Below are 26,464 nucleotides of genomic sequence, written 5' to 3'. Positions count from 1 at the left end.
TAGTTAATTTTACGGTATGTTTGAGAGTGATTAAAAAATGGTTAAAATTATTTTTCACAATTTTAAAATCACTCTGAAGCATGTTTTTAATGATTCTGAAATCATATCTGATGATATTAAAATTGCATTTAAAATGTAAAATTAAATTTTAAATTAAGTTTGAGTGATTAGAGACAAATTTCGAAATAGATTTAAACAATGACAAAAATGATTTTAATAATTTCAAAATCATTCCCAAATATATCCTTATAGTTGAATGCAAGCTTCAGGTTGTCGAGAAGTCTCTGTCACTAGGTTTGGATCAATTACTAACTTTCCTTCGAATCATTTGCTCATAGCGATCTATGACTATCATGATATTTATTTAATCCATTGAGTGCGGGAACTGTAATGTTGGAGAGTCTTATGATTGAGATATTGAATTATTGCAAAGACCTAAAATTATTGTAAAGTGACAATATAGGTTGATTGTTTACTCCTTATTTAAATGTTAAATAAGAAAATTGAGAACGTATCAAAGGTGTAGACTGATTATTGTAAGACTGATATTTCAAGTCTTTCTCAATTTCTTTCACTAATAGTAATACTCAATGTAGTTTTAATTTGACTAGGTATAATTTGGCTCATTGTGTGTTTGAGAAACATTCTTGCTTATTTCTTTCCATTTTTTCCAAACTGATTGTTATCTTCGTTTCGAGCAATTGTTGTTGTCTGTAGGGCAACTATACCTTCTTTATTTGGTAATAGTATTATTGTATTTTCCTTAAAATTACAAAAGTTTCGTTACAATCCAATGGATTACAAAAGAAAAAAGAATGTGTTCTTTAACAAAGATCATTACCAATTAAAAGTCACCTGATAAGAATTGTACATAATTTATTCCTCTCCTAATTACTTTTCTTTTTTTTAGAATACGTGGAGTGAAAATCGAATTTTTAATATAAAATTGATAATACAAACATTATAGGCAAATTTGGCTAATTTCCAAGATTCCATGAACTTGCTTATGCTCTTTGAATACCGAGGTCGCCTCACGAGCTGTATGTACAATACGAATTCTTTTCAGGGAAAAAATTGTTGGCTTCTGTTGTCAGCCTGCAATGTGAAGACAGGCAAAAGCAACAGTCAACAGCGATAAACCACGAGTGGGATACTCATTTTAAGAAAAAGGGTTCGCAAATTCAATCGCTTTTACGAGATATATTTAACCTACTCAATTCCATCTCATAAACACACACCATAGCCGTATAAAAGGCCTTATCTTAGGTTCTGGGGTTTTGATATTTTGCTTTGTGGATGCTGTAAGGTTCAACCCATAAGGGAATTTTGTTTAATTTCAAGGTTTTCTAAAAAACCCTTTTCATCCATGGCGTCTCGAAGGCAGTTGCAATATTTGGTAAGCTTGGTTTGCAGGGGAATGAGGCCATTTTCTACGGTTCCTGAAAGCAGTGCTTCTTCTTTTCCTGCTTCTGAGAAGCTCATCTATATGGAAAAAGATCGTAGTGCCCATAAGTGAGCTTGTTTTTCCCATTTGATGTCTTTCTCTTGTTCTGTTTCCTGTTTAACTCTTGCTCTTATCTTGAATTGAATGGATTCTGTAGGTTTCTGATGTTTTAGCGTGTGGGTTCTCTTTGTTTCTTTCCCTTTCTCTTGTTTCATGGTAACATGCTTATTCTTTAGAGGATCATTTCATTCTATTAAAATACTTTCCTTGATTTTGTTGGAATAAATGGTATCCTGACTATTCGTGTAGAGTGGCATTCTTTCGTTTTCATGAGTTAGTTTGTTTCATGAATGAATGTCTTTTCCAAATTTAATAGATGCATTCCAATGACCACGAATTAGTCTATAAATATATCCCCTTTTCAAATTGGCTTTTAACCCTTTTCATAAGCATTTTTCTCTCCCTTGAAACTTTCTCCCTTCTTATAAAGTTGTAGAAGTTCAGTTTATTTTCATGAAGTATAGTTAGTTGGATCGAGGTGCTGCTTCCATAAGTTAGATAATCTATTCTATCATGGGAGACAATTACTCATGAAATTTAGGCACTAGAGTGAGTAAAATTGTCTTAAGGATACATCGTGGAGGAATACTGAGTTCCATGTTTGAAAACTGTCTGTCAGAAGATACCAATCATCTTGCGAGATTAAAATGAGAGTGTTTGATGCTTAGATTATTGATTAGATAAAGAAGTTTTTGTAGTTCTGTTACTAATTAAATGGCTGGAGTTCTGCAGCAGGCATTAGTTTAGATAAATCTATGCCATAACAAATGTTCTTCAAAAGGCTGTTTGTGTTTCTTTCTCCCTTAGGAAGTGTTTTGTATTCTATAAATTGTCTAAACCTATGTCCTTTGTTAGTTGTGAATGTACTTCTTCACGTTGATTCTGTTCTTATGGATGGTTTTTTTTTACAACGTCATGCAGTTACCACCCAATTCCAGTAGTATTCTCTGAAGCAAAGGGATCATCAATATGGGACCCAGAGGGTAAGCGATATCTGGATTTTCTATCAGCTTATTCTGCTGTCAACCAGGTACATTAGTGTAATTGATCTCCATGCATTATGTGAACTAAATGTGAAAGTTATTTGAATGATGAACGTGTTTCCTCACTTCATCTCAAAGTAAAGGGGGGTAGGTTCTGGTCATTTTCACTCGAAAGTTTGTCTCATACGTGTCAATCTTCTCTAGCATTATTAATTCTGATAATAGGTGTTTTTAATTTTTCTTTTTTTTTTTTAAGAAATACTCAACACTAACTGACTTGTTTTATCATTTATTTAATGTTTAATTGATTATTTTATTGCCTTGTGCCTGTAGGGACATTGTCATCCAAAAATTGTCAAAGCATTCCGGGAACAAGCAGAAAAACTCACTCTTAGCTCTCGAGCTTTTTATAATGATAAATTTCCCCTATTTGCTGAGTGCTTAACACAAATTTTTGGCTATGATATGGTGCTTCCAATGAACACTGGTGCTGAAGGAGTAGAAACTGCTTTGAAGTTGGCAAGGAAATGGGGTTACAAGAAGAAGAGAATCCCCAAAGATGAGGTACAGTGTCGGGATTTTTTGTATACTAATTTTATTCTGGTTTTCAAAATTTGGAAGTTTGTCTATATTCCATTTTAGTTGGAAATTCATTGCTATTCTGACTTGATTGCTGTTAAGTGCACATGGGTGCTATAAGGAGCTTAATAAATTACTTTTCTTAAAATCTACAATTAAAAGAGTCCATATCAAACATATTATTATGCTAAAAAATTAATAACTTATCCCCAGATATTTTTCCATAATTAAATGACCTTTGAAGTCCTATCGTTTCTCTCAAATATGCAGGCTATTATTGTTTCATGTTGTGGGTGCTTTCATGGCCGAACGTTGGGTGTTATTTCCATGAGCTGTGACAATGAAGCTACTCGTGAATTTGGGCCCTTGTTGCCTGGACATCTTAAAGTTGATTTTGGTGATGCAGTTGCCCTTGAGAAAATTTTTAAAGGTTGGGAGAATATATTGTTCCAAGACATTATCCTCGTGTTTGTGATTACATGTTAGGAAATCTGTTTCTAAAATAATCATAAAAGAGGCATCTTGTTCATGTATTTTCACTATAAAATAGCCCATATTTGTTTTTGTTTTGCTTGGTAATGGGGATTTGTACTTGCCATCTGGTCTAACTCATTGCTTGTCATTCTTATGGAATGCAGAACACGGGGAACAAATAGCTGGGTTTTTGTTTGAGCCCATTCAAGGAGAGGCAGGGGTATGTATGATTGGACCTAAATCTTTCTATACTAGTGATGGTTGATTCGTAGATGTTGTCAGCTGCATTTATATTGAAGGATCATCTTACATTCTGAAAAACTAAAACCATTTGCCATAACAAAATTTATTATTATTTTCTTTTTGACATAGATTTATGAAAGGTCCAAAATACTATTTTTTTTTCCTATCTGCCTCTTACCGTTGAAGAATGAGGATTTGCTACCTAATCTTTCGACTCTTACAGTCTCCGTTCTGAATTCTGAATTATTTTTTGAGTATATTTTGATATTCTTTCAGGTCATTATTCCTCCTGATGGTTACTTGAAAGCTGTGAGAGATCTTTGCACAAAATATAATATCTTAATGATTGCTGATGAAATACAATCTGGCTTAGCAAGGTCAGGAAAATTATTGGCTTGTGATTGGGAAAATGTCAGACCAGATTTAGTGGTAATGCATTCTCTCCCTCTTCCTTCTATACCCCTGTTTCACATCCAGCTTTTTTCTTTTCTTTTCTTTTATTTTATTTTTTTTAATTCTGATAGAACTTTTGTTCTATTTGATTCTCAAGGTTGCCATATTACTATGGATATGTATATGATAGCGGGTCGCTAATCAACATCCCTATTTCATATAGTTCCATGCTGGAGTAGGGTAGTCTAGTACAAGCAATGGCCAATTAGCTTCTTTTATGTTTTACATTCTTCTAAAATGCATTAGATCTCCCAAATATAGGAATGATCAGCTTTCTTACCCATTGCCCCCATCTTTTGAGAAAAGTTAGCGACTTTTCCCTAACTTATGAAGCTGTTTGTTTAATACTTTTTTAAATATTTACTTTAGCCAATGTGTTTCTTATTTATCTTTTCGTAATACAAAAGGAAATTTATCTCAAGGTAGTTTGACTTTATGAACAAATATCGTGAGTGGAGAACTTCTTACTTGAATATGCTCTAGCATATTTTATTTTGAGAACACTTTGTATAATATTTGCAAGGCTCACATGGAAATTTGATTTTACTATTATCTCGGAAATCAGATTCTTGTTTCCCTCATGTTCAATATGTCTTAGCGCTTCATTTTATTTTTCTGAATGAAGATCAGAGATATAGCATCTAAAGCTTGTTCATAGTCTTATTCCATAAATATATTTAGACTGTTACTGCTGCTGTAGTGCTGGTTCATAGTTTTATTTTTATTATTATTATTTTTTCTCTAAAGAAGTTTGCTATTTTTCTTTCCATGTTTACACTATAATATGAATAACGTTGATAGCTTTGGAATTGTATGCTAAGCTTCTTAACCATGCTTCTGTGTATTTATTTTTTTCATACCAGTCTTTCTTCTTTTCAAGCCTTCAATTTTAAATGAAATAATTTTGCATTAGAAGCTTTGCAACTTTAAGAAGAAATGATGGATGAGAATTGTTAGATGATTAGTTTAGTTGTTCATTTTATATTATATAGTGTTAGATTAATATTTTAGATTAATTAGTTATTTGTCTTATTTTCTTGTTGGTATGACGGTACCTTGTGAATCGTATTACTTATTGAGCTTAAACTTCTTGATATTAATTTATTGATATGGATATACCAAAACATTTCTTTAGTACTAGATTGTCTTTTGCGAATAAACTTCTGCATGATTGTTCATTTCAGATACTGGGAAAAGCATTAGGGGGTGGAGTAATTCCTGTAAGTGCTGTCCTTGCTGACAAAGAAGTAATGCTTTGTATCCAACCTGGAGAGCATGGGAGGTGTGTAACTTGTGTTTAGATTTTGTTTAAAAAACAAAAAAACATTTTTACCTTCTAAAATGTTTGCTTCCAATAGGAGGTCCTTTTCAAATTTACAAGTGAGGGAAGCAATTAAGTAGAACAAATCTTAAGGGCCCAAGTTATCTAATCAGCTTTTGGAGAGGTATTTAAAACTGTTGAGCAGAGTGAACACAACTACACAAGTGACCATTCTACTGAATTTGGTCCATAACCTTTTGTTTCTCGTTTTTCATTTACATGTTTTTTAGAAACAGAAAGCTTTGGTAACTATTTATTTTTCTCCTTTCTCCTTTCTCATTTTTCAGAATTGTATCTGAAATTATAGAAATTTTGGAAGCAACAAAATCAAGTTTTTTTTTTCTTTCTTTCTTGTTGAATTGTAGAAATTGTAGAAATTCTGGTCATTTCAAACAATCGAATAGTGCTCATCTGATTCTTTGTAAAAGTGAGTCTAAAGACATTGTCCTTTCAAACAATGGAATAGACCATACGTACCTTTTAGTTAAACGAGTTTTAAGCCTTTTTAGAGCCAGCCTTTTATCTGTTTTTCTTTTCTCAAATTTTGTGGAACTGCTGCTGACTTGTGATGTCAAATTAAGACTGATCTTGCCCCTTATCTTATTATGCATAGTACTTTTGGGGGAAATCCATTGGCAAGTGCAGTTGCTATTGCATCACTTGAAGTAATCAAAGATGAGAGACTTGCTGAGAGGTATGATACATTTGAAGAAAGGCATTAATAGAACTAGGATACTTTCAAGATGTATTCGTTTCCTTTACTCTTTCATTTTTTCCTCTTAATTATATTATAAAATGTTGAACACTATTTTCAACATACAATGCAGATCAGCTAAATTAGGAGAGGAGCTCAGAAATCAGCTCATCAAGATTCAGGAACAATTCCCACAATACATCAAGAACGTTCGAGGAAGAGGTTTATTCACTGCTGTGGAGCTCAAAGGAAAAGCTTTACTTCCTGTTTCTGCATATGATATTTGCATGAAGTTGAAGGAAAGGGGAGTTCTTGCTAAGCCAACACATGATACTATAATTCGGTTAACTCCTCCACTCTCCATTAGGTATGCCAAGTTTTTTACCATTTACTGTTGGAACATATTCTGAAACTTAGCCAGAGACAATTTAATAGAAAGGAGAGAAAAGAGGGAGGAAAAAAGAAAAAAGAGAAAAAGAAATGCAAAGAAACAAGGAAAAAAAAATAATGGAGCCGGGCATTGAGCACAAAGCAAACTATTCTTTTGCTTTTTACTAAAGAACACCGTGTGCTCAATGCATTCACCGGCATGTGCCTATTTTTGGAGGAGTTTCTCTTAACTGAGAAACAAAGAAAAAGAAAGTATAGCGAGACTACTATTTAACTTTCTCAAATGTGCTGACCTTTCCTCACATTAACGTTGTAAACTGAATTCTTTTGGGTACAGTAAGAAGTAGGATGACTTAGTTGCAATGCTTCCATATATTTCCTTCCTATTCTTTTGTCAAATGTTTTGTTACTCATTGGTCCCACGTAATCTGTCTTGGACAAACTATCATTATCATAGGTTGGCTTAATGATTAGTGAGAGTCATGCTTATGACAAATGGTTTAAGAGAACAAGTTCAATCTATAGGGATCACCTACCTATGATTTAATATCTTATAAATTTTCTTAGCACCTAAAGATTATAAGATCAGGTAGGTTGTCACGTGAGGTTAGTCGAAGTGCATGAACTCGCAAGAATATTAAAAAAAAAATCTCAGTTGAACTCGATGGGTGGGCTAATGGGGAAAGAAGTAGAGAAAGAGAGAGAGTACCTGAGAGCGAGTTGGCTTTTTGGACTGCACTCCTTCAAGAAACCAAGAGGTTGAACTAGGTCGTGCTGTAGCAATTAGCGAATGGTGGAAGATGTAGAGAGAAAATCGGAAAGGGTTTGCGTTTCCGAGGCACCATTGAAAAGCCAAGAACAAGTTGAATGGTCTGAATGAGCTAGCATTGAAAATTTATAATTGAAAATGAACATAATAATTAGTACTGTCTAAAGATTAGCTGGAGTTTGCTGGAAGGCAAAGAGATGTATGTTGTATATGTGTTTCTAATAGTAAAAGCATTTGTTTTGCAGTTTGGATGAGCTGAAAGAAGGGTCCAAAGCATTTCATGATGTGCTGAAAATTGATCTTCCACAGCTGAAGAAGGAAAAACCACACACTGCCTCCTCCCCAAGTGATTCCAACATATGTGATCGCTGTGGAAGAAACCTTTATGCTTCTGAAGATTAAGATATCTCAACTTCTATCTTCTTCAACTCAACCCCCCAATCAGAAGCCAATAAATAGTGGGTTTTCTCTGAAGCTTTTCTTAAAACATTTTGCACTGTAGAATGTAGACTGATACTGTGGATTGATATTCTAATCTATTTGAGACAATGTTCAATGCATGGCTTCAAGAATGTTCTCTTTTCTCAATTTTTGGTTTGGACTCTTCTTCAAGAAAAAAAGAAAAACAGAAAAATCCTTGGCCTATATTGGTAAATATTGTATTTCGTTATTTTTATAAAAAGTTCTTAATAATCCTGGCTGCTAAATTAATGTCTTGCATTTAGTTAAAGTAATGGGGTATGGTGTTGGTAGATTAAGATTTTTGTTAAATATAACCACGATTTAAAATTTCCATCGAAACTTCGAAAATCTGATGGTCTCGAAATTTTGATCGAGGTAAATTTTATTTTTCTCCAAATTTCAACGAAATCTCGAAATTTCAAGAATATTTCGATTCCTCCCATTTCGACAAAATTTTGAGATTCAAGAAATTTCAACCTTTCGAGAAAATTTCATTTTTTTAATTATTTCTATATTAGTTCAATTTAAGTTTTTCGACAAAGAATTGAACCTTTTTTTATGTGTTATTTTTTTTAACTTCCAACTTTCTTAATTTTTAGTTTTATTTTCGACTCAAAACTTTCATTTTTAAAGAAATTAAATTTGAAACAAAAATAATAATAATAAAATATATTTATTTTTAACCTCAAACAAATTTTTTTAATTGATGTGAGTTTTTTCTTTAACCATTCAAAATTTTCCTAATTTTCACATCATTTTACCTCAAAATGTTCCTAAACTTTATATTATTTTGTAGTTATTTTCCATTTCTTTTTTAAATTTCTACTCTCGCATCGAAATTTGCACATACATTTGCAATAGACATCTAAATATTGTCTTACTTTATAGAAATTGTGATTAAAAGTGGTCAATTATAGTCTAATTAAGCCTCAATCAAAGTTTCATTAACTAATTATAACAATTTCCATAAAATTTCCTGAATATTCTATTGATATCTCCATAAAATCAAGACCTCAATATTTCCATCAACATCTATATTTCGAGCCTGGAATATAACATGAAAATTCAGCAAAAAAACAAAAAAAAAAAAAACTATTTTGATTATTTACTTTGAATTTTGTTCTATTTTGATCCTCGAACTTTGAGTTTTGTTCCATTTTTTGTCTATGTACTTTCAATCGATCAATTTTAGTTTATATATTTCATAGATGTTAAATTTAATCCTTTAAACTAATTTCTTTTTCTATCAAAATTGCTTAAACAATAGTAATAGTGAAAAGAAAAGACACTTTGTAAATATATTTTCACAATTTATAAAGGGAATATTTACAAGAGACTAAACTTTACGAAAAATCAACAATAAACTTACTATAAGGACTAGTTTTAAGATTTATTAAAAGTACAATAATTAAAATGGTGAGTGATTATGAAAGATGAAGTGAAGCTATTCATAACTTAACTGATTTAGATATATACTTTCAAGGTAGAGAACAAAAGTTCAAATCTTCCCAATTTTTATATCTAAATGAAAGATAACACAAAATAGTTAATACTATCGAATTGAATAAATCTCAATCAATTTTAATTTAATCTATTTTACATAAACTCATTTACATCACCATTTACAAATAAAATACATTAAAATGAAATCAACACTATATAAATGAACTAATTAAATGATAAGGACTAAAACTCATTTTCAAACCTAGGGTTAATTTATAATTTGAGTGAAGCTTCACCAATAACCTATCACTTATATATATATATATATATAATAAATGAAGTATATAATATGAAAGACATGAACATTTTTACACTAAAAGAAGGGACACATTAGAGACACAATAATGAGAAGCTTTTGGTAGTTGTGCAATTATAAAGCTAAGACAGCTTCTTATATTTTACTACATTTAATTTTAAATAGAGCTAAAAATTAGCTATCCTAAGAAAAGCATTTGAAAATCTTTTTTTTTTCTTTTTTCTTTATTAGAATTTATTTTTTTAAAAAAAAAAATCTTGTGGGTCATGTCCTAGAAATTTCTATGATATGTTAGCTGGACTACATTAATATCTGTTGAAAATTAATAGAAAATAAATAAATAAATAAGAAAGCTTAGCTGTATTATTATCATATTTCGCCAATCGTTTTCATTTTGGATTTATTTATGTAAGTGTATCAAATTATTCCTTCTACATATCTCTAAGTATAAATATTCAGAATTTTATTTTTGGCGTTATCTCTTTTTTTTTTTTTTTAATCCGCTTGAATGATTCGTGTAAATGAATTTTATATTATTTCATAGATTTTTTAATCAAATTCATAATCATGAACTATTTAAATTATGTTGTGACGTAAGTGCAATATAAGTACTTCATTATTATTATTATTATTATTATTATTATTATTATTATTATTATTATTATTATTATTAAAGTACCATTTAAGTTCCAATACTTTGAAATTTATTCAATTCAAGTCTTTATAATTTTACTCAGGGTACTTTTAAAAAATCTTAAATTTAGTCTTTCCAAATTAATTTGATTAGTTAAATAATAATAAAATGTAAAAAAGTACCATATGTGAACATGTTTTCAAAATTTATATTGACATAATAAAAAGTTTTTAAAACTCAATAATATATTGAAAAATGTTGACTATATTTAAGATCTTTTAAAGGAATAAATTAAAATTGGGCATTTAAAAATACACCAATTGAATTTGAACAAACTCTAAAGTATAGAGACAAAAATGGTATTTAAACATTTTTTTAGTTAAAATACTATTTTAGTCTATGTAATTTGAAATTTGTTCAATTTCAGACACTATACTTTTGAATGACTAATTTCAGTCTTTGCATTTTTAATAAATCTTAAATTTAATATACATTACTAGAATATTGTCATTTTTATTAAAAAAAAAACTTTCATTATCTATTAGCATTCTTACTATAAATATTAGAAACATATTCACATAATATATTTTGTTGTATGAAAATTATTTTTATTATTGAAACAATTTCGATAAAAATTATCTTTGAGAAACTAAATTATCTTTGATTATAACTTTATATTATTTTTAGAAACAAAATTCCAAATGACTCTAAAGTCCCTAATTCATTATATGTGCGTGTAGTATAATCAAGCAATTAGTTATTGAATCAAATCAATATTATTTTTATAAAATATTCCATAACAACTTTTAAGATGTTAGAGCAATTTAGTCTCAAATTATCAAATCATCAAATCAAACCACATGCCAATTGAAATGAATTAAAAAGTTTGATTTTTCTTTTTTTAAAAATCGATTAAAATACCATTTTAGTCATTTAAATTAGAATTTATTTAATTTAAGTCCATATACTTTAAAATATTTAATTTTAATCATTATATTTTTAATATATCTTATATTAAGTCCCTCAAAATTAATTTGATCAAAACTGACTAAATAATAATAACAATTTTCAAACAAGGAAATATAATACGTGAAATAATAAGAAAAATAATATAGACATGCACCCCTCTCACTTTCACATAATTACATGAATTGCCAAATCCACTTTTCATTTTATAATATATTTAAAAAAAGAAAAAAAAAAAAAAAAAGATGGCCTAGATGAGGGGTAGAGCATGAGATCATCAAATATCACATGCACACATTTTTGTTTCACATGTTCTTATGGTGTTCTTCCCACTTTAGGGCTTAGGCCATTTTGATATTAAATGTATTCCTAAAATTGACATCTACTTTGGAATCCAACCTTCCCTCCCACCTCTTCCATTAAAGTATTTAGATTCCCTAAAGTTATTTATTCTTTTCCTTTCTTTTTCCCCTTTTTTAGATTTACATTGCTTTATTTTTTTCCCTTTTGATTCTTTTAACTTTGAGATTTGTTCACTACAATACAATTGCAAGTTGAGTGAAAGAATCATTTTAGCTATTAATTGTACCCATAATGTATTTATTACCTATCATTTCATTTATAATCATTTGAATTAGGTTTTAATATAAGAATTATTTGAATTAGTTGGATAATAATCCATATGAAATAAAGAGATATAATATACTATGCCGACATATAACTTAATCAACATATGCATTAATATTTTTTTATTATTATTATTATCATAGTCATCTTTCTCATATGATATGACTCTCCATCCATTTTAAGGAAAAGAGAACAAATACATCATGTGATTGCTATATTAAAAATTCTCATCGTCCACTTTTTCATTATTTATTTGTTCATATAACCAATATGTAATATAGTTTTTTTTTTGTAAAATCATTGAGTATATTCAATTTAGTTTATTTATTTCTAAACTAATTTTACAAGAAATAAAGTACAATAACAAAATAGAAGATTTGAATTTTTTACCAAATATCAATAATAGCCAAAATAAGCCTAATTCAAATGGCATAGTGTTTGTATTATTATTAATCTCAAAGTCAAAATTCAATTCTCTCACTTCACATATTGTTAAAAAAACAAGCTAGATATCAATTATACATTACAACTTGAGCTATATACGTTCATGTTAGCACACATTAGTTACTAAAGATTTTTCTTTTGGTGATATATGGTCTGAGATAATCAAACATCTGACTTTGAAATTGATAGTATAAATATTATGACATTCTTTTAGTTATTAAAGAATTTAAATCAACTATCAAACCGTTTCAATACTCTAGACCCTCAATTTTTCCTTTTTATTATAAGTTGAGTAACATAAGCTTTAATAGTTTTTTTTTTTTTTTTTTGGAACAAAGAAACATGAATGTCTTTATTATTGAAAACATTCAAATCTTTACAACAGATACTATATGTGTACTTCACATTTGAATTCAATTTTTTCCTGAGTTCACACTTTGAATAACTAAATTATTTCATTTCAATTGTCAATCATAAAATTTTATCATATGAATGACGAAAAGGAAAAAGAAAATAATGATCCATATTCAAAGAACCAAACATTAAATTTCGGAAATTTCTATATGATCCTATGAATTGTATTTTATATGATAGTACGGTTTAAAACCATACGGAATTCAATCCACAGAGTATATTTTTGTACTTTCTCTTAGGCAATTCTTTCTTTCTTTCTTTTTTTTTTTTCCAATCATTATTATTCAATTTTTATTAATTGCTTCCAAGACATGGCACGTGCGAACAACACTATCTTTTCTTTTTTTTTTTTAATTTCATTATTTATTAGATTTTCTTCAATCAACCCCTCGTGAGTGATGCTTGATGGATTGACCATCTAATTTCTCGATCATATTTCTTCGGTATTTATTTTAGAGAAATTTTTATAAATAAAAAAGGTCAAAGTATTTAAAAAATAAAAAAAAAAAATCTCGATAAATACTTATCAACTTATATAAGTTCTATCACTGATAGATATTGATAGACTTCTATCACTTCTTTTTCCTCTATCGTTCTTTCCTCCAACTCGCCGACCTCTACTGTCAAGAAGTTTCAGAAGGCCATCTGTCTCCTTGGATCACACCTTCGCAGTGAGGCCCTCTTCCCCCAAAATGATCTACTCTCTCAACTCTCATCTCCCAAGTACATTGAAAATGCCCTCTCCACTGTTCGATTTGGTGTCTCCTCCCTCCAATCCACCGTCCATCATGTCTGATCTGAGCTTTCTGAATCTAGAAATATGTTTCTACCAAGATTATTCAGCTCTTCAATCTTCATCAAACTATCGAACTTCTTCAACATACGATTCGTGCCCTTTGTTTGTCAAAGAAGCTTAGGGACCTTGTTCTATATATGCTGATGAGCTGGAGAAATTAGATCTTGCTAAGACCGTCCAACTGCACTGCGAGATTTTGAGCCTTTGCAATGAGTTTTGACCTTGTGAGCATTGATGTTGTCGATGAGAAGTTGTAATAGGTTAAGAAAATTGGGAATAAATTGAGAAGTGAGGTTATGAAGGTTTTAAAGAGAGGAGTAAAGGGTCTGAATCCAAGGTGAGGTGGGGACTGGTTTGCAAGTTTTGGAGAGAGGAATGGAGGGTCTGAATCCAAAGGAGACGGAGAGGCGGTGAAGACTGGGAAGAGGGAGAAGAATTTAGCTATTTTGTATAAATATTTTTCTTTTTTTTTTTTTCCTTCTATTTTTTAAGATCCCCTTTATTTCATTGAAGTGCTAAACAAAAAAAATAGGATTGTTTTCAAATATAAGAAATGGGCTAAACTATTTACATATATAGCAGAATGTACCAAATTTACCAAATGAGCTAATCTTGTTTTTGCTATATGTGTAAATAATTAATAAACACATACTTTGATAGGTATTGTAAATGACAAAATTGATAGAAATATTTTCAAGAAAAATACTTAATTGCATCCCGATGAGTACTATTTTTGTGCATCCCACCAAATTGTCATATCATAATGTTACATTTGGCAAATTATTTATTGAAATATTTTAGTTATTTTTTTGGTGTGAGTGATGGGAGGGGAAAGTATAGAGATGAGTACATCCTAATATTACCTTACTCTCAAATATAACAAAATATCATTATCTATTAATGGTAAATAATGATAGACATCAATCAATGATAACATACTGTGTCTATAAGTATCACTGATAGATATCTGTCTTCTATCAATTTTGCTATATTTGAAAATGTTATTTAGTTATTTTTATATGATTAAAATCCATATTACAAGTGTGAATTTTTATTGGAAAAAAAATTACAACAATCAACATTCATACATCTTATATTAAAAGATTGGTCAATAAAAGTAAATTGAGTGTGATAAAGTTTAATTTTGTGCTAATCAATGTCGAGCACAAGTACCGCCGAACCTAATACTTAAAAAGAACTAAACTTTGAATTTTGTCACGTGAGATTTTTTTTTTTTTTTTTAATTTCTTAGAAAAATATGAAGAAGAAAAAAATAATAATAAGGAAATGGGAATCTCTACTCATTACATAAGTGTCGGCATTGGCATGTGGTTAAGAGAGAAATTAATTAATTTTTTTTTTTTAAAGGGTTGTATTAAGAAAAGGAGCTTGAAGGTCCGTACAAAAATGAAGCAAAATATGGTGCTTCATTTATGAACCCCAACCTCTCCATTGTCCCACTTTCTTTTAATATCATGCCCCATTTCTCTCATTTAGTACCATCAATGTACTTAATTACATTTCTATTCTTATCACTTTTTTAATGTAACATTTGGATGGGAGGCTCAATATATGAGTTCGAGATTGATAATTTAAATTCATGTCAATTAAATTGTGTTTAAATTAACTCATTTTATTTTTTTGATAGTTGATTTATATATATATATATATATATATATATTTATTTTATATCAATATAACTATCATCAATCTAATATAACTTAATTGTAGAGATGTTTATGGAGGGAGTAGAGTTGGAGATAGCTTTCCCCTCCTTATCTCCACTCCAAACGACCCACAAAATTTTCTATTCAATTTCACGAGAATCAGAGAGGATTCTACATAAAGAATTGTCCCCCATTTAGTTTTTCTTAAAAAAAATAAAATAAATAGAATCTATTGAAAAAGTTTTAATTATATAGTTATTTTTTATTTTTTTATTTAAATATTTAATTCTATAGGGAGAATTTGAATTTAAAGAGAAATTTTTTAATCTTTTAGTAGAACAAAATAAAATAATTACTTATCAAATTATTTATATATATAATCTACATATCCATTATCTTCTTCATTAAATAATAAAGCTTACTATATATAATTACAACAACAATAATAATAAATTTAAAAAAAAAAAAAAAGAGGTCGACAAAGCTAACAAAGAATTTTTTTTTCTCCACTCCCTCTCTCATTCCCTGCCTAAATGGGGAATTCCCGTCTCTAGGATTTCTAAGCTCTATATCCCTACTCTATTGGTTATACATATCAATCACTAATTAGTGTCATTTTTTTTAAAATTATTATTATAATAATGATGAAATTGAGGAAAATAAATATAAAATTTTCAATAAACTTGGTAATATGTGGTAATAAAAAACAAGACAACTACTTAATGAGAAGTTTTTTCTTTAGTTCAACCACACATATAGTTAAAGAATTTAACATCTTACCAATATTTTAACTTATTGACTTATGTTTAAATTGATATAATTAATGGGAGGTTAGAAGAATATTAATTATTAATGGCACATGATTGGTTTTTTAATTATGATTTGTAATTTTAGTTATAATGATGGTGTTTAAGTAGCAAGTGATACATATTATAATAATAATAATAATAATAATAATAATAAATAAATAAATTAAAATTAAAATTAAAATTAAAGATTGGCCCCCTAGACCAGTTGGCCCAACCCAAGTTGGCTGTGACCCTAAACCCACCACACCAAATTTATGCAGTAGTTGCCCCCACCTTAACACCCCCATATCTTTTTCTCATTTTATTCCACTTTCTCTCTCTTTCTTAATTTTTATTATTTACTATATATTGTTTATATATTGGAAAATAATAGTTTGTATTGATGATCATAGAAAATTGGAAGTGAATAAAATAAATATTGTTGATGTAACCATTTTAATTTTATAGAATAACTAAGGGGTTTGTATTATTTGAAGGGTTTTTTTTTTAGTACGTATTATTTGGAGTTTTAGTTCTGGCTATTTATTGCCTAAATTTACATTACTTTGTATTGTGGATATTATTTTTCTATCATTTTAATTTCATGAATAATTAAGGGTTTGTATTATTTGAAGGTTTAGTTTTCCTTTTTATTGCCTTATTTTAAATAATTTAGGTTGGTATGTGTTGAAGGTTGCCTAAGGCAAGCCTCAAAACCTATGGGTGGATCCAATCCGGTACTGAAAGGTGTTAGGTTTTGACAAAATATTAGAAGTGCAGTTTTTCACACATCGATTAAATTGAAGATTGGGGATGGGCTCCAAGCCTATGAAAGGAGTCTATGCCTCTAGTTTCAAGTCGTCCCGGTTAAAAAACATTTTAAGCTTAGTGTATTAACTCTAATTAAATTCCTTTTGTATTCTCTAGTTGGTGAGTGGGAAAAATGTATGAGCAGTTAAAAGCTTTGAAAGAGTGCTCTTGTAATTAGGATGACTTAGTTGCTTTTTTCTAATTTCTAAAAGTGGGAGGTTTTTTCCAGCAAGTGGTATTAGAGCGTTAGAGAATTCTTGAAATAGGTTGAGGTGTTTGTGAATAGTGTGAGTTGTTCACTATTTACTGTTTTGCTAGGAAAAGAAGCAGATATGTTAAACTTTATGAGTTTGGTAAAGTTTGATGTGGAGAAATTTAATGGAAGGATCAACTTCGGCTCATGGCAAGTGCAAGTTAAGGATGTGCTGATACAAGCTGAGTTACACAAGGCTTTGAAGGGAAGACCAAGCTTTGATGCTTCTAAAGAGTTAAGCGGTGATAGTGGTCCAGGAGAATACAGCGGTGGTTCCAGTAAAGGTTCTAAGACATCCAACATGAGCAATGAAGATTGGGAGGAGATGAATTTGAGAGCAAGTGCAATTAGGCTAAGTTTGGCTAAGAATATTCTTGCAGATGTGCATGGAATTACAACAGTCAAAGAGCTTTGGAAGAAGCTTGAAACAATGTATCAAACAAAAAGCATCTCAAATCGATTGTGCTTGAAGGAGCAGCTTCACACCTTGTGAATGGTGGAAGGTACAAAAATATTAGATCATCTGACTGTTCTCAATGACATTGTTTCTGAGTTAGAGGTGATGAGAGTGAAGATAGAAGATGAAGATAAGGCACTCCAACTCATCTGGTCACTTCTTCCTTCTTATGAATACATGAAACCAATCTTAATGTATGAGAAGGAAACATTAGTATTTGCTGAGGTTGCTAGTAAACTTTTATCTGAGGAAAGAAGATTGAATAGTGAAAGACGTACTTCACAAGAGGATTCAGTACTGGTAATCAACAAGTGGAAGAAGAAGAAAGAGTTCGTGCATAAAAAGGTTTGATGGGAATGTAGACAGTTTGGACACATGAAAAAGGATTGTCCTATTCGTCAAAAAGCTCTGAGTCGAATGCTAATGTTGTCCCCGTCGTCACATAAGATGACAATCTCTTCCATTAAAGCAAGGCAATATTCATCCTTATGGTATGTTTGCTTTACCATGATAGAGGATGTGATGTTAGCAGCTCCACAAGTTTGCACACGGGCATCGACTTGGTGGATATGTAAGGTGTGTGGTGGGAGTTATGTCTATGGCTGAAAGATTTCCAGGTGAGCCAAGTAGATGGAAATTGCATGATGAATATCAACAAGGTTTGTCGACATATGACGAAAAAGGAAAATCTTGGGAGGTGATATTCCAAGTGGTCTACTTTTCATGGTGGAGTAGGTTATAGTTCTCTTATTTGAGAATTATGATTGTCGATGAGGACAATAGATGTTGTAGAAGCTGTGGATTCTTCAAATATCTTATCAAGGTGGAATTTGTTGGGTTTTGACAAAATATGGTTTGTCCCATATTAGTTAAATTGAAGAATATGGACGAGCTCCAAACCTGTAAAAGAGCCTATGCCTCTAGTTTCAAGTTGTCCCAACTATAAACACTTTAAGCTTAGTGTATTAACTATAATTAAATTCCTTTTATATTCTCAACTGGTAAGTGGGAAAAAGGTGTGAGTAGTTAAAAGCTTTGAGAGAGTGTTCTTGTACTGGGATCCGGGGAGAGAATTGTTTTGTGTGATTGTAACAATTTTTCACATAGTGGATTTCTTTCTGGTAGGCATGATTTTTCTTCGAGTTGGGAGTTTTCCACGTAAATTCTTATGTTTTCAGTTTTATTGCTTTCATTTAATTTCTCTGTTATGCTTATTCATGCGGTAAAAAGTGGGAGGTTTTTTCCAACAAAAGGAGGCATAGAAAAATGCATGTCTCAAAAAGGAAATATTAATGCCTTAGAGTTTAGGTCGACTGGCTGAGCCGATAAATATATATCAATTAAGAAATGACCGAGTTAGATTCGACACTGTAGACGTGTTTCAAATGACAAACTTATAAATAGTCTCATTTAGCCACCCTAAAGGAGAAAGTAAGTAACCTCCAAAAAGAAACCCAACCTTACTTCTTTTCATGTTTAGGTAAAATTGTCGCTCCTTATTAAACTTAAGCATCAAAGTGCAGTATGCTTGGTACTATACCCAATGTGAGAATCTCTTACGCATGTCAGTTGGGCGAATCTTGAGAGCAGACGTGAGAGAAGTGGGTCGAAGGTCAAGACCACTAGATACACGCAATGAAGCCCAATACGAACAAGATATGAGTACAAACACTATGTGACTGATGTAAATTTACATTACTTCATATTATATTTATTATTTTTTTGGAATATATATTTTCCTTTCTAACGACATATAACGAACTTTTACATTTATTTCTATCTTCCAGTCAAACAAATTGTGAAAGTTTTATTACAACAAGTAGGTCTTCTTTATCCCATTTATTATTTATTAAAATATAATTTTGTTCTCTATGATACCAAAATCTAAATAGAAGAAGTGTATCTGACCTTCACGTGATATTAACAGTGAATTTGTTTGAAGAGGTGAAGAACGTGGTCTATAAAAGAGAAAATCTACACACTGATGTGGTGTTTGCCACACATTCTCCGATGCTTAAGTTGGAGAGTGAAAGAGTATGGAAGTTAGGGAGTTTGAGAGTAGGATCAGTTACCTCATATGAAATTATAATGATGTATTTATAGAGGCGATTGAACTAGGTTATTCCGATAGGATTTCAGAGTCGCTTTAGGACAATCATACAACTTCCCAGCTGATGGGCATACATGTTTCGCATTTGGCTAGGGCTTACCTCAGTCGAGCGTCTTTCCTAAGCCCATTTTGGCCTTAGGGTAATGCTTTGGTCTGGGGCCTGCATGGGAAAATGCCCAATTAGTTATTTTGCTAGGCTCGATTTCAACCTTAACCTTGGTCAAACACATCAATTTGGGCTTTGACACAAACTAACTCTCTCTCATAGAAACCATTTTAGGCCTAGGGTGCTTACCTTTGGTTCAAATCTTCTTATTTTCTCGACCTTGTAATTTCTATTCTCATTTTATGTCGACTATAACCTGCGATCCAAAATCATGTGATAACAATCTCAATACTTGAGAGATTAATTTTAGTTAGTTTTAGTTAAAACTATGTGTAATATTTTAAATTCAGTCTTTTGTATTGTTAATAAGTTTTAAAATAAGTCTTTATGGTTATTTTTTTTCGTTGATTTTTCCAATTTAGTCTTTATTGAGATTTTTTTCTCCTCATAAATTTTGAAAACTTATTCACATATTACATTTAAATTAATTTTATATATCTTCTAGAAGATCAAAATGATATATCACTATCTTATTAATTATTATCCATAATAATGATCATCGATCTTAACTTTCATTAATCATTCACATTTAGTTAAACTCCCAATTTATATGGTAAGAATGTAGTTTTATGACTAGAAAGAGAGTATTACATAGCCTAACAGCATACCATAATTGACATACGAGTGTTCTATAAACCACGAAGTCGTTCGAATCATCTACCCTCAATTGTATTAAAAAAAAGAGTATTACATACTAAAAAAAAAAAAGAACAACAAATTTATGCTAATAAAAATTTGAAAACATGAGGTTCAATGAAAATAGAGTCGTATTTCATGTTTTCATATATGTATTTGGTAGCAAATTTAAAAATTAAATTTCAATTTAAACAATGGTTCAAAATGTGTTTTATAATATTTATGAAGTTAAGACTAATTATGGTTACTTACTAAATATTTGGTTGACTACAAACTATTATTAATTAATTTATAAATATGTTTTACGTTAAAAATTTTGTATAATTATTATTTTGTAATAACATATATATTTTATAATATATTATTTAATACATATTTTAATTTAACAAAAATAATTGATTTCATAAAGTGAAATATTATATTTGTTAATGTTTTTTTTAAAATCTTTCTTAATATAATTCTACATTTTAAAATTTCAAATTCAAAATTTAAATATACCGGAAACATAAAAAATGATACTTGTTTGATCACAGAAATCGAAAGCAATTTTCGAAAATAAAATCCAGATGGTCTACCAAACTCATATTCCTTACACTCAGTAAATCTGAAACAAAAAAAAAGATAGACTATAAATTATTTACTAAACATGTCCCTAATAATCGAACTATAATCACATGATAGAAAGATACATGTATATTTTGAGAATTGAATAAATGTTTATATTCTCACATATAATTATAGAGTAGAAAATTGGGCGATTAAGGGAGAAAAATAGTGGCAAGAGTTGGTCATCATATTAATTAAAAATATAAATTGATTTGGTATAATTTATAAACGATTGGTTGCTTGTATCTATTTTCTTTTGCCAAAAAAAGAAAGTTAACATAATTTGGTGAGAGAAAGATTTAACATTTTTGTATAATATTTAGATATATAGGTGCGGAAATTGAAATTGAATGAAAATGAAAAAATCTTACTAGTTCAATCAATTTAGGTAATACACGTCAGAGGATTGCATTTTATAACATTTCCAATAATACTAATAATAAAAGATTGTTAGCTTGATTTAGAACTTAAAAATCAATAATAATAATAATAATAATAATAATAATAATAATAATAATAGAAACAATCCAACTAAAACAAAATTTAAAGTAGCCAAAATGAGCATAACAATAATCCAGTAATTGATATATAAATTTGAAGTAGTTTTATACATATTTTTAAGAGATGTCAATTTTATTATCTATATGCGATAAACTGCTATTTGTGTCTATCTGTATCATTTTAAATAATTTTTCTATCTTTTCTTAACTCATTTAAGGATATATATATATATATATATGTATATGTATATATATTTGATAACATAAGTGATTTTTAGAACTTTCAAAAATAAAAAAAAAAAAATTCAGAAGAGAACTATTTAGATTAATTTACATGTTTAATTCATAACATTTGAGATTTGTGTCTATTTAGTTCACAAACTTTCAAAAGTCTTTAATAGATTTTTAAACTTTCAATTTTGTATTTGATAAGTCATTTAAGAATTTATCAAAGTAAACATCGTTTAGTGATAATTAGAATGTATTACCTCCACTAAAGTTAGAGATTTGAAGTTTTCCTACTACATATATTGTATTTAAAAAAAGTCCTTGAAAATTTATTTTTTTTTAAAAAAATTAAGTGATCATCTATTATATATAAATTTAAAATATGTGTAATGAAACTTCACGAGTTTTAATAGAGTCAAAATTGAGTCTAAATTCATAATTCTAAAATTTCAAAGATCGAATATACAAGTCTTAAAGTTTAAATATACAAAAATTTAATAAAATTATTTTTCGAGATAGTATTCTTCCCTCCTTTTTAGAGAGAGGTGCTTGATTTTCTGTGTTTGTCCATGTTGTTTTAGTCTAAAAGAAAAATTATAATTTAATTAGTGTAGTTTCTAAAAATATCTCTAAGATGAGTGTTCCACTTCATATATATATATATAAAGAAAAATCCAAAAAATCATCCCAATGCCAAGTACATCTACTTTCATTAATGTAAGATTTGAAAACAAAAAATTATAGATAAAATTTATTAATTTAAACAATTTAATGGTTAATTATAGCATGTTATATCTAAAGTTTAAAATATTTCATTTGTACAAGAATATCAATGTATATATCATTACAGTTAATATTTTCTAAAAAAATTGTAAAAGCAAAAAATGAAAAGAAAATGATAAATAAATATTATATATTATTTTAAATAAATTAAAATATTTATTATTTATATTATATTTACAATAGTTATATATTATTTTAAATAAATTAAAATATCGATTGAGGATGACAAATCTATAAAAATATGGATATGTCGACATGTTGATGATAATTTCAATATCCTAGTTGTTTAACTTTTTCTTAGTACAATCAAAAGTAGGGAATTCGGACCCTCGTGATTCTTAGCACACTTGTATTGTATCAACTTTAATTAGGTATGATATCATCAAAACCAACTATTTCAATTTTCTAAAAAAGATTAATTTTATCATTGAATTTTTTCTTTATATTTTTAAATCGATAAGTTGACTCAAACGAAATTAGTCACATCAACTTATATAAATTAACATTGTAAATCATATGAGTTGTTGTATAAATAGTAAAGTCATGTTTGGTAGCAATTTTATTCTTCATTTGTTTATTTTTGAATATTAAACATGTTTCATTTCAATTTCTTACCATGATTTGCATATTTCTTATTCACAAAAGTTGAATTCTTAGCCAAATTTCAAAAACAAAAACAAGTTTTAAAAACTACTTTTTTTTAGATAATTATTTTAAATGATAGAATTGCTGAATTTTTTTAAGTAAAATAAAATGTCTCAATGATAAACTATATACATCTATCATTGTATAGACATTGATATTTTACTATATTTGTTAATAAATTGACTCATTTTCTTTTATTTGAAAATAATTTTTTTAATTTTTAATTTTTTTTAATTTTTAAAAATTAATAAAAAGTAGATAATAAAATAAAAAATTTAGAACGTTTAATTTTTAAAAACTAAAAGTAAAAAATGAAAGGGCATAAAACAAAACATTTGAAACACATAATTAAAAAAAAAAAAAAAAGATATCCTAAATCTAAGGTTTAAAGTAAGTTGGAAGATGTTTTTCCCTTTTCTTCGCCAAATAAAGAAGAAAAAAAAGGAAAAGGAAAAAAAAAAAAAAAAAGGAACAAACTTTAGGGAAAGAAAAAGGCGAAAACAAGAAGAAGATGGAGAAGAAGACAACAGTGTCTCTCATAAACACAGCTTTTCCTCTGTTTACGCTCATTATTCAACTCTCTTTCTCTCTCTCTTCCCTCATTTTCATGTGTCGTTCTCTTCTCTGAAAAGACAAACCCGTGGATTTATGAATCTCTCTCTTCTTCTCTCTCACCCCTTCTTTCCCCATCTCCCAATTCCTTTCTCCTTCCCAAAAGATTAGGGTTTTAATTCCCTCTGTTTTCTCCTCAGATCTGTTCTCCCTCTTTTTTATATACCCATTTCCGTTTCCCCTGCAAATCCCATTTCTGTTTTCTACATACCCTTTTGATTTCAGCCTTACCCATCTTCTCTTTTCCTCAATTTCCGCCTTTCTCTCTGTTTTCCCCTTTAATAATGTCGTCTTTGCGCCTAGATCTGACATCTAAGATCTACCCAGAACCTGATTCTCTGTTTTCTCTTAATTCCGCTTCCATTTCCACCTCTTGTTGTATCGACCACTTTGATCGTCTTCCTGATTCCCTTCTTCTTCTTATTTTCAACAAGATCGGTGACGTGAAGGCTCTTGGTCGATGCTGTGTTGTTTCTCGAAGGTTTCATTGTCTTGTGCCTCAAGTGGAAAACGTTGTTGTTCGTGTGGATTGTGTTATTTCCGATGATGAATCGTCTTCTTCCTCTTCCTCCTCTGGTAAATCTCGTGGCCCTTTTTTTAATATTTTTCGCTTTGTATTTGGTGGCATTGTTAAGCCCCTTCAAGCGTTGGGCCAGTTTTTGGGTCAGACACGACCGTCTTCCAGTTTGGCCTCCTCTTCTTCTTCTTCTACCTCCTCTCTTGCGGTTGGAACCGAAGAGGATGGTGAAATTGATCAAGGTGGGGTGACCCATCATTCCCCAACTCAAGTTCTCAAGAATTTCAACGAGATTCGATTCCTCCGGATCGAGCTTCCGAGTGGGGAATTGGGTATTGATGATGGGGTATTGTTGAAATGGCGAGCCGATTTCGGATCCACTTTGGATAATTGTGTGATTTTGGGTGCTTCTTCGGTGATTCACCCTGGTTCTATTAAGCCTTCAATTGCTCAAGATAATGGGACTGATATTGCTCAAGATAATGGGACTGATGGGGGGTTTTGTATTGGCAATGGCGGTGCTAGCGATGATAACGGAAGTATACCCGAATCCTTTTATACAAATGGAGGTCTAAAATTGAGAGTCGTATGGACGATTAGTTCGCTTATTGCAGCTTCAGCGAGGCACTATTTGCTGCAACCAATAATAGCAGATCACAAGACTTTGGATAGTTTGGTTCTTACTGATGCGGATGGACAAGGGGTGCTTTGTATGAACAAAGATCAACTTGAGGAGTTGAGAGTGAAGCCCTTGTCTGCTTCTTCGGCTTCTAAGAGAACTCTTGTACCAGCTCTGAATATGAGACTTTGGTATGCCACACACTTAGAATTGCCTAATGGGTTGATACTGAAGGGCGCTACACTAGTTGCTATCCGCCCCAGTGAACAGTCTGCGGCGAAAAAGGATGTTTCTGATTGCTCTTGGGCTTCAACTGCTTTTGAAGAACCATATAGGACTGCTGCAAAGATGTTGGTGAAGAGGAGAACGTACTGCCTTGAGATGAACTCTTTCTAAAACCACATTAGTAATTCAAGGTAAATTCTTAATGCATACAAGCAATTATTGTCCTAGTCTTAGATTCTTGCAAGATTAGTTTTGTTCCAAGTTAGATGACTAGATCAATTGATTTAGATCTTTGTTATATTATGTCTATGAACAATGAAATTTGCTTGTGGTCCATGGCTTCCACCCCATGGTCTGTAGAATGCTCACTTGGATTCTTTTTTGGGTTAAATGAACCTTAGGAACATGGAAGTTATAATATTATTGTATATTTTCTTTCCGTTTGTAATAGGACAATAATACACTGGTCAATTATTATGAATGATTGGGCCTTTAACTGAATGTGATCGTAATTCATAACTAACTTCACTTGATACTAATTTTGAAAAGAAGCTCCTTGTATATGTTTCTCAAGTACAATGAATGAGTTTATTGTAATAATTTTAGTTATCTGATGTAATGGTGAGTTTTGCAAGGTTTTGATTTTCACCTCTTGTAGTTGTTTAGGCACTTTCAAGACTTTAACTGTATTAGAATTTGGGTTTTCAGGTATGGAGAAGAACAATGGTGCAAAAAGGGGGGGAGGAAATTGCTTACCTTCAGAAAATGAGAATGAGGAAGAAATTCTTATTGATTGATGAGATATTTGGAAGACAATGAAACCAACTTCTGACTGGAGTGGCACAAAAAGGGAGGAAAGAAAGAAAACTCATTCGTTGTTGGCATTATTATAATACAAATGGTCGACCGTTTTTGGTAAAGGTGATAGTTGAAAATGCATCTGCTGGTTGTTTTTGTTACAGGCATTTGCTATTTGGAGTGCAGACAAACAGCTAGAATGATGTTGTAAAAGCTTTGAGTTTGTAGTCCCTTTAACTTCTGTCCATCCTGTATATGTGAATACTGTAGGTAAGAACTTCATTATGATCTCATGTGATATAGTTTGAAGTTTATAAATGTAAGCCCTTTGTTAAATTTAGTTGAATAATTCTCATTCTGGCCTGGAATTGCTGTGGAGTTTTCTTTTCTTTCTCCCGTTTCTTTCTTTTTCTATTATGAAACATAGTGTGGGGAAGGGCTAGGAAAGAAAAACAAATGGAATTGGGAAAAGGCTCTATTATTAAGCAACGGGCTTTGTACACATTGAACAAGAGGGGGTGATGTGTACAAA

General features: G+C 30.1%; 2 protein-coding genes, 1 long non-coding RNA gene and 1 other non-coding gene across 4 annotated transcripts; 3 read left to right on the top strand and 1 right to left on the bottom strand.

The window, feature by feature from the left end:
- Positions 1-757: 757 nt before the first annotated feature.
- DELTA-OAT (ornithine-delta-aminotransferase) lies at positions 758-7,998 on the top strand. Its single transcript, XM_039038990.2, has 10 exons — positions 758-1,512; positions 2,426-2,534; positions 2,821-3,051; positions 3,337-3,496; positions 3,705-3,760; positions 4,060-4,212; positions 5,421-5,518; positions 6,171-6,251; positions 6,385-6,618; positions 7,656-7,998. The coding sequence occupies exons 1-10, from the start codon at positions 1,367-1,369 to the stop codon at positions 7,810-7,812; spliced, it is 1,425 nt and encodes a 474-aa protein (XP_038894918.1). The 5' UTR covers positions 758-1,366; the 3' UTR covers positions 7,813-7,998.
- Positions 6,258-7,656, bottom strand: LOC150034760 (uncharacterized). The gene is made up of 2 exons (XR_016531266.1): positions 7,351-7,656; positions 6,258-6,657 (listed from the first exon to the last, which is right to left on the bottom strand). It is a non-coding gene; the product is annotated as an uncharacterized LOC150034760 (long non-coding RNA).
- Positions 6,763-6,881, top strand: LOC120084324 (U5 spliceosomal RNA). Its single transcript, XR_005483687.2, has one exon. It is a non-coding gene; the product is annotated as a U5 spliceosomal RNA (small nuclear RNA).
- A 15,583-nt stretch (positions 7,999-23,581) lies between the features above and the next one.
- Positions 23,582-26,300, top strand: LOC120083627 (F-box protein At5g46170-like). The gene is made up of 2 exons (XM_039039461.2): positions 23,582-25,325; positions 25,843-26,300. Exon 1 carries the CDS (start codon positions 24,058-24,060, stop codon positions 25,303-25,305), a length of 1,248 nt encoding a protein of 415 aa, XP_038895389.2. The 5' UTR covers positions 23,582-24,057; the 3' UTR covers positions 25,306-25,325; positions 25,843-26,300.
- Positions 26,301-26,464: the final 164 nt, after the last annotated feature.

Source organism: Benincasa hispida, chromosome 8 (assembly GCF_027475165.1).
Source record: "Benincasa hispida cultivar pf3 chromosome 8, pf3_genome.v1.1, whole genome shotgun sequence".
Classification (NCBI taxonomy): Eukaryota; Viridiplantae; Streptophyta; class Magnoliopsida; order Cucurbitales; family Cucurbitaceae; genus Benincasa; species Benincasa hispida.
The sequence above is the reverse complement of the archived record's forward strand: the minus strand, read 5'-3'. Positions and strand labels throughout refer to the sequence as shown.